The sequence below is a fragment of the Pinus tabuliformis genome, chromosome 1_2 (genome assembly GCF_031772625.1).
Source record: "Pinus tabuliformis cultivar Carrire ecotype Pingquan chromosome 1_2, CPIR1, whole genome shotgun sequence".
NCBI classification, from domain to species: Eukaryota; Viridiplantae; Streptophyta; class Pinopsida; order Pinales; family Pinaceae; genus Pinus; species Pinus tabuliformis.
This window is the reverse complement of record NC_142298.1, coordinates 322,841,862-322,854,045: the sequence shown is the minus strand read 5'-3', so window position 1 is coordinate 322,854,045 and position 12,184 is coordinate 322,841,862. Positions and strand designations below refer to the sequence as shown.

The following is a 12,184-nucleotide window of genomic DNA, read 5'->3' as shown; positions in this document are numbered from 1 at the left end:
ATGATGAGTCAAGAGCAGTGTTGAGCAAGTGAACTATTCTTCTAGTGTGACACATGGTAGCTTGTTGGAGGGTATGCATCTATCTGACAGTACAAATGGCCTAGAGGTAAAACACAAACTCGTGCTTGTTTGACCTTTCAAAGAACTAATTTGTCTTGGCATAAATGTCAAATCAAGAACCTGGGTTGAATTACTAGAGCTAGCTGTCTTGCTTGTTATTTTTGGTCAAATCCAAAAGCAGATTGAGTCTTACTATTCTTGGTTGACATTCTTGCATGTAAACTAATTTGCCTTATTATCCCAATTGGCCAGCATGCTAATTTTGTCAAAATCAAGCCTTGGCTCAAATTCCTAATATTGCCAATCTCAACACCTAAATCGACCCTTTCTGTTGTTAGGTTTATCAAATAAAAACCAAGTTTGATTGGTCAACCACACTAGATATTTTCCCAATCCTGTGAAATCAAAAAGGGCCTTTTTTACAGTCACTGCTACTAATATGGCCAAGTTAAACAAATTCAACTTCCTTGGCATAGTTAGCAAAGTTTCAAAGTGTGTTAGAGCCTTGAACATAGTGTGGTTTCTTTACATTAGTTTGACATGTAAATCAATCTTGAATCCTGGTTTATTATTCTTGAACAAAGTAAGTGCAAAGAACAGTTTTGGAAACATTAGTCTTAAGAGGAAATGTTTTGAAATGAGTCACTGCTGGCAGCCTTTAAACATCCATACAATCTTCACTGTTTGAGGGAAAAAATATGTGGCTACTAGGACAACACACAACAAAGCAGCGACCCAATAATTCCTTGCAAACAATGCTAAACACAGTTCAACAACTTTCCTATAGGATAGGAGTGGGTTTAGAAACTTGTTAAATGTGCCACATAGGAACAGTCTCAAAGACAGTCTACTTCACCTTCAGGACAGAACTAGAAGTTTTGCATCAACAATAACTGTATTCCTGATTCATGCCACAGGAAGTAAAGGTTGGCAGACTTCTTAATTATTTCTAAAGGGATGTCGTTTTTAAGCAACAGTAATTATAGGCTGAAGTCCAACACTGAGGGTTATTGCTTTAGACAGTTAAGTGACAGAGAGAGGAGAAAATAAATGTCAACACTGAACAAGAGTATTTTTAGTAGTTACCATTGGAATTTAGCATAAACAACAACTTTTTCATGCTAAAAGCTCATCCAAAACAGCAAGAAAATCCATCCAAACAGCAAAGTAATCCCAGTCAAAATCGGGTCAGACATACCTTTTTTCCTTGGGGACGGCGGAACGGTATCTGAAAAGTCCCCAAAATCTGCCCGGGATGGATTGGGAACGGCTTGGAAGTCTCCAAGTCCCAAATGAATTACCCGAAAAATTGGGGACGTTTCCAACCCCTGTAAAAGTTCCCGGTACGCAGGAACGTTGGGTACGAGGGATTTTTTGGTGGGGACGGGTTCCTGGGCAACATAGGTAATTTGTGAACATACTGATATTTATTTTCAATCAACTGAATATCAGATAAAGAGGTTGTAATGTGAAGTTTTTCAGCACAATTTCCTTCCTCATCCATTCGATAACTAGTAGAGAATCTTCAAAGATTTGAATGTTTGAGACCCCAGCCTCATGAGCCTGTCTCAAGTGAAATGTTCTGTTGGAGTTATACACGGTATTCCACCTGCTCCACCGCTGGGTGGCGTAACTTCTGCAGCTCCATCGAAGAAATCCCAAGGAATGGAGTGGTTAATTTCCATTTCCTTGAATTTGGGTATGCATTGAGGATATTTAATGCCTGGACAGAACATTTTAAAGGAAAAGTCTCTGTGTTTTCAATCAATTTCAGATTTCAGGCCAACCAGACTCTCCATGCAATGTTTAAGAGGAGGGATCTTTATCTAACCTGTTTTAAGGCCATGCTGCCACACAGGAATGTATATTGGATGCACTGGAATTTCAGTCATTTAGCTGATTAGATGTGATCTAGAAATTAACAATATGCAAATGTTGGGACTTGGAATTTTTTTTTTTTTTTTTTACAAATGAAGTATGCTGGATAGGATAATCCTTGGGAACTTGGAACTATGGGAAAGATATTTTGCTTCTTTTTGTCTTCTCTCTGTTCTATTATACATCTGAATTTCTGCATGATTATCTCACTCTCTGAGTGATTTTTCATTAGTGTATTTGCTATCGTTTTTTTGCTGTGCAATGCCAGATTCTCTTCTGTGTTTCACTTTGTGTGCTTTATTACAGCTAGGATGAACAATGCTACATAATGACCATGAATATTCTGATTCTAGGATGTGCACGAGACTGCAGCTGGAGCATTGTGGAATCTGGCATTCAATGCTGGGAATGCTTGGCGAATAGTTGAAGAGGGAGGAGTTCCAGCACTTGTGCATCTTTGTTCATCGTCTGGATCAAAGATGGCACGCTTCATGGCTGCGTTAGCACTTGCTTACATGTTTGATGGCAGGTAAAGTTTTCATAATAGCCATATTGTCTTTAATCCTTATCCTCAACAATGCATGCATAGATCTGTGAATTGCCGGGTAGATTATTCTATGCCAATCAACAAAAAGAAATTTGAATATAGCATGAGGAAATTTCTGCTATGCATTTATGTGGATTGCACCAAAGCTGTGATTTTACAGCCATGACAAGCAAAAGACATTTTGAGATCCATGATTGCAAGTTCAGTACTTGGTTTTATGGCTTCATTGTTTCTGATTTCCTAGTGTTCCATGTTGGCTTATAAGAAGTACTCTCTTTTCTTGACAAAACTTTTGGTGTCTTATACCTTATTGCTAGTCTTGTGCCTATATCATCAAACTTTTCAACATACCATAATTGCTCAAGGTGTGCACTTTCTTATCGCAAATTTGACAGCTATCCGCTTTCTATCTTTTTATCTAATTCCAACTCCTTTCTATTTTTGGGTGTGAATTTCAGGTTTTGTTAGGTAGAAGGTGAGTTGTCTTTTAGCTTATGAAATAAATAAAAACTAGTACCATTTTTTGTATATTTTAGTTACCATAGATGAATTTGAACAATTAACGATGTGTTTCCCAGATGCCTTTGAATGAGAACTTAGAAGAAGGCACAAGGCACAACTCATTTGAAGCAATGTTATTAGAACTGAACCATTGACCGAACCAGTGGATCCCCAAACCGGGAATCGATAAAGAAATTGGACCAAAAGACCGGTCAACCAAAAACACTTCAAATATTCAAACTTTAAGGAAAAACACACACACACACACACACACACACATACACATATTTTCATGTGTGTCTAAGTCACATGGCATGAGACACAAAGGACATGAAAATTATGAATATCCTATTAGAATAATGCTATTTTAGTGTTTAATGCTCATCTGTGATCTTAATTAGCAGTTTCTTGTTAGAAACTTGCTGTTTCTATTTTCTTAGTAGAAACTCGATGTTTCTGTAAATACAGTTGTATTATTTATTGAGCTTCACTGCTCATTGTAAATAAATTCAATTCATTCATTGATTATGGTATCGGAGCTCGGGTATTTTTTAGAAATAATTTTTTTTCGTTTGAAAAATTTCGTGTTTCATTTCTTGCTCTCTAGGAGTCTGAATTTTTTTTTTGGGCATCACAATCTGCCATCACCATTTGCTGCTGCTGTTGTAGCCCGTGGACCTGTCTGCAGACGCCGAGCGGCTCTTGTGTTTTTATTTTGTGGACTGGGTCTGGACGTTGTACGCCAACGTGAGTCCGGGAATTTAAAACTGCGTAATTACGACTAGCGATTTGCTCTGTAATCTGCCTAATTACGACTTCCTTTGTGTTTAAAAGTTCCGGGTTCGAATTTCTATTGGCCCGGTGTCTACTTTGGTATGGTGGAAAGCTTCAAGTCGGAGGTTTAATATTGTGAAAAGTACCAGATGTAACGATAACTGTAACTAGTGATCGATTTGCGGCCCATTAACAGAGATCGAGATCAGACGGCGAGAAAGGGCAGTTCGGTGCTCAGCTTTTGATATTATTTTACTTCATAGGATCGCTCTGCACGAAATTTCCATGAATCTGTCGTCGAAACCAGGTACAAAGTGTCGTATTTGAGCCTCTCTCCATTGAGAACCATCTGATAATTCAATTCATTAGTTGGTAGCCTTTGATTATTTATTTCCCAACTACTAGTGTGTTTCTCTTTGGCGATATTGCGTGGCTCGTTTTTGAGTGTCATAGTGGGTATGCTGTCGCTAGTTCCGGGCTTGTTTTTCACTGCCGTGGCTGCCTTCTCTGCTGGTGCTCTCGTATTTCCCTGCTTTGAACGGGAAACTCTCCACGCCGCCGTCAATTGTCGAGCATTGGTTTGTTGTACCGGAGCCCCTCATTTCCAGCCGTAGCTGTAACCCACGCATTCTCATCGCCTGCTTTCTTGGGCGTGGGCTTCTTCACAGCCTTGGGAGCTGCGGGTTTTGCTGCCTTCTTTGGAGCAGCGGGCTTCTATGGCTTCTTTGAAGCCACGGGCTTAGAAGGGGGCTTTGTAGGAGCTTTAGCCATAGGTCCTTTAGGTTTCTTGGCGGTTGGCTTCTTCTTCTCCTGTTTGGGCTTAGGAGCGTCAAGCTTCTTTTCTTTCTCGGTGAGCTTGTAAGAGCCCTTAACTTTGGTTATCTTGCCAGGACTCAACAAATTCCGGAGCTGCACATTGAGCTTCTTCTTAAATGTGGGAGGCAGATCAGATTTGTACTTATCCAGAATATTTTTTTTTGGAATGCATTGTTCTCTGGGTTGTTGTTATTGTTTCAATTCCAACGTTAAAGAGGTCAAAATTCAAAATTACTTCTGAACGTGTTCCAAGGTCTTTGTGGCCTATCAAACTTCGAGATTTTTGTCTGGATCAACTAGCATCTGCATTAAAATCCATGCCGGATTCCTTTGTTTTCGGTGTCTTGGGAAATGTGCAGATGGCCTTGCTAACTAACTTGATGTTGGAAGGCAGTGAGCCCTTTAATGGCACCAATTATAACATCTGGAAACAGAGAATGTTGACCATTTTTGAATATAGGCATCTTGACCAACTCGTTTTGGGAAAAGAGCTCAGTACTGGTACACCTGGTGCAGTTCAGGATAAGTTTGATGATCGAAATCGAGAGGCTATTATGCTTCTCAAACTCTCTGTGACTGATGATCAGTTACCACAAATTCCTTCCGGCAAGACCACTGCCGAAATCTGGCAACATTTGAAGGAATTGCACGAGACATCTGACAACAGCAGAGATTTCTTTCTAAAGAATCAGTTGTTCTCCATCATGATGGACGAACATATGTCTTTACAGGAACATCTTAACAATATTAAAGACATTCGAGATCAGCTCGAAGCCATTGGTCAGACCATGGAGGAAGAAGATATGGTAGTCATCACTCTGAAAAGTCTACCAAAACCTTATGAGCACTTCATAGAAACACTCAGCATTACCTCCACTAATGTTGATCTGAAGTTTCCGGAGTTATGCACCGAACTCATGCAGCAAGATCGTTGGAAACAACAGTTTGGTAGTGGTGCTTCATCAGCCTCCTCAGAAAATGATTTTGCTGCCAAATATCAGTCCACTTTGTCCTTTCAGCAGAAAGGTTCTTCTCAGTCTTCTGATCCTACTAAGAAGAAAAATGTGCAGTGTAATTACTGTCACAAGTTCGGCCACATGAAGAAAGATTGCCGACAAAGAATTGCTTCTGAACAGAAGAAGTGGGGAGGGTCTCATCAACAAGCGAATGTTGCAGAACATTCCGAGCAGAAGGAATCTGCCTTTTACGCTTTTATGGCTAAGAGGTCCTCAGATCATGCCCCGTATTTTGCTTGGTACATTAACTCTGGTGCATCACGTCATTTCTCCCACAGGCGTGACTGGTTTACTGACTTCTCATCTTTCAGTGATTCCATGATATTCGGCGGAGGTGAAGAGTACACAGTGGTTGGCAGAGGTACAATTCAGATCCAGTCTGATGGGCGCACACTCATCTTCCTGAATGTGTACTATGTTCTTGGTATGGAAATTAATCTGTTGTCTGTCAGCTAGATTATGAGGAACTCTCCTCAGCTTGATGTAGTGTTCAGTGCGCACAAGTGTTCCATTATTGACAGGGAAACTCGTCTTACGGTTGTTGTTGGCCTAGAGGATCATGGTCTATACAGGTTTCTTGACACTGGTGATTCTCCAGAAGTGGCTCTAGCAGCTCATGTTTCTCCCATCAACACTCTGTGGCATTAGAGATATGGGCATCTAAACATTCAGTATCTCTCTCAGCTATCTTGGGAGGGACTTGTGTCAGGGTTACCTGATATTCAGACTCAACAGTTGGGAGTGTGCGGCCCCTGTCAAGCTGGCAAGCAATATCGGTCTTCATTCAAGGATGGAGAATCTTAGCGCGCATATAAGGTACTCCAGTTAATTCATGCTGATATTTGTGGTCCTATGAATACATCTTCAGTTACTGGTTGCAAATATTTTTTGCTTATTGTAGATGATTTCAATAGAAAGATGCGGGTGTACTTTCTAAAACATAAATCTGATGTATTTAGTATCTTTCAGACGTTTAAATCTTTAGTTGAAAAAGAGTATCGCTGTAATATCATAACTCTTAGGACAGATAACGGGGGGAATTTTGATTCATTCATTGATTATATCCAACACATGATATGACGACCCCCTAGAACATGACATAGAGGACATGTTATATATTATATATTAAAAAATGTAATATATATTGAAAAACATAACAAATTAGCGAATTACACATAAAATATGAAATATATAAAACATTCACATGATGATGATACAAATTCAATCATCCAACTAATGCATATCACCAAAATAGCTGCAATCCATCTCTGAACCAAAAATACATCAACAAAGAAGTCCTAAATGGCTTGTAGAGTCCCAAAAAAAACCATGCTACAACAAATAACTAGTACTTCATATCATCAAAATCATTGCCTATACTGGGATCCTCATCACCAATATTACTCTCTAATCATTAAAATAAGATAGAAGAAGGTTAACATGTCAAATCGAGTTTCTGTTTGAGTGATGGGTACATTTTTAATTGGGTCATGACAGAAGAGTTCGACAATCAATGCCACCAAACATCAAGGTACATAGAGGGCTTGGTCCTCTTAATTAAATGTTAGTTACATACATGATTGACTCCAATAAAAACGTTGCAATCCCCCCAATCCTGAAAACCTGAAAAATGGTAAGTCTGTTGGATTTTGAGTGGGATCTGGAATTCCACTTTCTCCATATGAAATCCAATGAGGTTAGAAGCCCTCTAAAACATCTTGAGTCATTTAAAAGTGATGCTAAAAATTTAAATAAAAGGAAGAAATTGAAAGATAAAAGAGAATGTCACTTTTACCTTAAGAATTTAACATTACCATTAATTGTATAACATTAGTAGGGCATGGACAAATCCACTTCCCAACACTTGGAATTCCTTCAACATTGCTTAATCACCCTTAGATGCATTCAAAAACATTTGAGAGCTCCAAATTTGTGACTGAATTGCGTGAGAATTAGGTAATAATTCGATTTTAAGATGATGCTTTTTCACTAGACATGTGTCCAAATTTCAGGACACCACTAGGGCTTCTGTCTGACAGCAGTCAAACTAGTGTCTTGCAAACAAGACACAAGTCAAAGTAGTGTTGAACATGTATCACACACTTGTCGTGTCCAACACATGAAACATGTGACATGGAGGGGTGGGGGAGGAGGACTTGTCATGCTACTTAGATGTGCTTCCATATGAATATAAACTGTTTATATGCAAATAAGCAAAAGTTCTCATTTATATAGCATGTAAGGGTGCACATATCCACAATATCATTGAGTGTAATCCATCTCTGAATTGAAAATACATCAACAAACAGGGTCTAGATAGACTCTAGCATCTTAAATAAATCGTGCTACAACAAATATGTACTTATAATCAAAGTCATTGCCTATATTGGGATCTTCATCATCAATATCAAGCATTAGAAAAGGATTTTCATGTCAAGTCAAAATTTTGTTTGAGTGATGGGTACATTTTTGTAGGGTCATGATAGAGGAGTTCAACAATTAATGCTACTAACATCAACATAGTTAGAGGGCTAGGTGCTCTTAAGTAAATGCTGGTTCCATACCCTTGTACGTGACAAAATCCGATGGAAACGTTGCAAGCCCCCCAATCCTGAAATCCTGAAAACTGTTAAGTCTGCTGGACTTAGAGTGGGATCTAAAATTCTACTTTCTCAGAACCACTGTCAAACATCCCGAGTCAATTAATGGTAATGTTAAATTCTTAATTTTACTTTCATCCTTTTACTTAAATTCTTAACATTAAATTTAATTTTACCATTAATTGCATATCATTAGTTGGACAATCTGGTCAAATACTAGGCTTTCCCACTCATTTTTTTTGTTATTTTGATTTTGTTTTTTTCATTATTGTGAAATTGCGTTCAAAGGGGCCTTGGTAGCATTGTATGAAACTGGTTGGTTTGGTGAAAAAAGGCCAGTTAGGTACCAAAGCAACCTTTTCTGATCTGTAACACCAGTTTGGACCAGTTTCACTCGAACACAATCTGTCTGGCCGGTTTGGTCCAGTCCAGTTCTGATAACGTTGATTTGAGGTATTACCGACCCTTTGCCAATATTCACATTTTTTGTTTGAATCTTGAGAATTGTCAAATGTAAGTTAATATAACTGAAACAGAAGCAACTGTGAACATCATGTTCAAGTGAGACCATGGACATGATAGTACAATTACCTTCATTTAGTTAAAGAATACATTATGTGCCCCATAAATATATGAATTATAAATTACATATTAATAAGTCTGTTGCATGAGTTTCCTATACGTGGGTACTTTAGGTACGTGGGAACGAGTATCGGGTATGGCTAGAAGCTTTGCCCAAATATATAGGAAACATCAAGTTGGGAGCGATAATAATATGATATATTAAAATAATTTTTTTTTGAAATAAAGTTTAAAGATTAAATGTACCGCCAAATACAAATTTTAAATGATTCAAGGGACAACCATAAAAAGTTAAGATGCGGACATTAAATCCGTGGAACGTTGATTTCGTTAGCTTTGGTATACGCCACAACTTAGTGTCGCTGGAACTGCATCACGCCGGATGCTAAACCCGATAATAATGGTTAATAACTTTATACCTGCTCATAATGGATTGCGTGCCTAGTAACATTCGATTTCCCCCAATTCAACATTGCCCGACAATTGACAGAAGAAAAGTTCAGAAAGTGTTCCTGCAATTGCTGGCAGCAATGATTTCATAACATTATTTTGCAATTTTAGATGTCAATCATGGGAAGGCCTCCTCGTGAATTGTTGAAAGCTTCCTTCTCAGAGGCACCTCATTAACCGGCGAAACACGCTGTAATTTATAGTGCACGAGGTGACCCCTTAAATCAACCTCCACTTTTTTCTGGCATTCTTCTGAATCATATTCCTCATGCTCAATTTCTCCACTATAGCAAGAAGACATTATTTTATGATGATTGATGTCAGCTACTTCTTGTTCCATCATTATGAGACTTGGCATGATTTTGTGGCGGCGTCCTCCTAATTTGTTGTTGCAGTGGCGGCTCCGTTGCATGGCAACGCTGGCTTCCACAACCAACGCAGTCATATCAGATGCCCACAGGGGATGGTGCAATTTCATTACAAGGAGCAGAAAATAGGGGTGCTCTAATTGTAATTCCTGCTCTGCAGAAAGGGGAGAAATATATTCATCGTAGCACAGTGAATCAGCTTGGCAGATGAAGAAGCTGAGCCTCTCTCTTTTCGACTACCTTCATGGGACCGGGGAAGTCCTTAATCAATCTGGTCGCGTCTTCTTGAAGGACCACTAACCTGGCAGTAGGAAGATGAACTGATCCACGAGAAATACAGGCGCCCATGAAATCAATGTCAATTCAGACAGTGTCACGCTCATCGATGGATCAAAGCTCCCACAGGCTCCCGAGTCACGCTCCCCGCATAAACTAGTACCCGGAACATTTAATTCTGAACCATCACGCTCCTAAAACGCTCCAAAGTACCTAACAACGCTCCCGCCAATTTTGGAACGGTTCGTACCTGTTCCCAAGCTCCCAGTAGTGCTAGAGCATGGGGTACGGGCTCTCCAATGGCTGGGAGTGGTACTTGTGCAACATTAATTAATAATAATATAAAAGAAAGCCCTATGTTATTCTCTGATCACAAAGTGTAGAGCATGCTGATGTCTATATGCTGCTTGCCATTTTTATGATTCAGTATTGTATTACACATTGTATATTTCTTTTAACATTTGGTTTCAGGCTGTGTTATTTACTTGATGACTTATGCATCCTAATAGCTACCATTGGGCACAGTAGATGTGTTTTTAGAGTTGTTTGAAATTGTTCCCAATAATCCTGCACATTACTTTTGAACCTGTCAAATTCATATCTATACTTGCTCCTCCATTGTAAAGCTTCAAGAAAAATAATAAATTAGAAAGGGAAAAGAGGGAAAAGGATAAAAAGGGAACAAGATAAGAGGGTGAAGTAGAGAAATATGTGTGTGCATATAAACCAAACAAAAGAAGTGGAAACAAGAAAGAGTTGAAAGAGCCAAAGTAGTGAGAGTTTTTCTGGAATGTGTCGTAGTTTAGTACTCCATTCATTTTGTTTCCCTTCATCATTGGAAAGAGGTCAACTTTGCAGGCAAATGGATGGTCAGGCAAGCAGGTAGAATCATATGGAACAACAAAAGATTGAGTAACATCTCCTATTTTATCCATGAGGTGATGCAGAGCAACTTTCATGTTGATGCTACAATGCTTTATCTGGAGGAAATCATAGCTTTAAAAACCAGATCTAGGCTTCTAGCTATCCAGATTTCGAGTAGAGTGTAGGATTTCCAGAGCAATATATTGTCTCGAGTCTCGACATTGATGCCGAGATTGGGATGCTAGCTCTCCTTGCCTACATAGGGAGAGCTAGTGTACACACTAATGTTTTTCCCTGGTGATCGAAATTCTATGATGGACTCATGTTTGTATGCAAAAGCAAAGTAATATAACACAAGAGGAGAAAAACAGTAATAAATATAAATATTAATATAATCCCTTCCTCCCTCCCCTTTCTTACTAATTTTTCACTCATTTTCTGCATAGATTGTGCTGCTCATATTATAGTTACATTCTGTTTGTTGTCTAATTGTGCTCCTCCCTTCCTCCACCATGTTTCATTTCTGTGTTTTTTTCATTATTTTAGTGTCTCTTTCACCATCTACCATGCATTTCTTTGCACAAGAAGTATTATATACATTGCATTATAAATGCTCAATTCTTGATCTTTTGCTCCTTTTGTTGAGCGGACCTTGTGCATTTAAGATTTTTGCCTCGTTTATTTTGCACATTGTCTGCCCTCTCTTAATCTAGTTGATTTTTGTTCGGCATGCTCTCCACAAAGTCCATCCAATATCTTTTTCACCTCAATATGTTCTAGCTACTTCCTTAGGTCATCAGAGATAACATCATTTTCACATCTGTTGAGCAGTATTTTTGTTAACCCCTTATTTGTGGTAACATTTAATAGGCCTTGGGATTCCTTTGATTACATAATTTTTTTTTAAGCTTTAGTTACTCAGATGTCAGGATGTGTAGTGCATGTTGAAAATACCAGCATCAAAAGTAGGCACTATTTTTGTAATCCTTTTTGAGAAGGTTATACGTTCTATATAAATTGGAGTTTGGGAGGCAATCTCTTTTTATTACTATTTGAGATATGAAATCAAAATAAATGTCTTCATCTTATGTTAGATTTTATAAAAAAATGGGAATTCGCTAGATTCCCCCAAAATTGTGAGCTTAATATGGCCCAACATCAACATCTTAGCATAACACTTTCCAAGGTATTAGGTTTCAAGCAAATAACAAAATGACCCAATTATGATAAATAAGGAAATATTCATCTTAGAAGGTCTTCAACAATCTCTTGGTCACCGGAGACCTATTATCTGCACATGTCAAAGATCAAAGCCACAGGGAATTATGTTTTTCATGGTGTCTGATGATCACCCATGCTTAATGTTAGCCCATAAACCAATAAAATATACAATTTGTTTTTCTCTTTTTGTTTTATATATATATATATATATTTGCAATCTAATCTATCATG

The 12,184-nt window shown here is 38.4% G+C and overlaps 1 protein-coding gene across 1 annotated transcript in view; it reads left to right on the top strand.

Annotated features, from left to right (window-relative positions):
• LOC149205666 (protein ARABIDILLO 1-like) overlaps nucleotides 1-12,184 on the top strand; it is a 192,691-nt gene that overhangs the window by 160,122 nt on the left and 20,385 nt on the right. Inside the window, 1 exon segment of the mRNA XM_089397466.1 lies at nucleotides 2,292-2,467. Within this exon segment, the coding sequence (XP_089253592.1) occupies nucleotides 2,292-2,467 (176 nt within the window).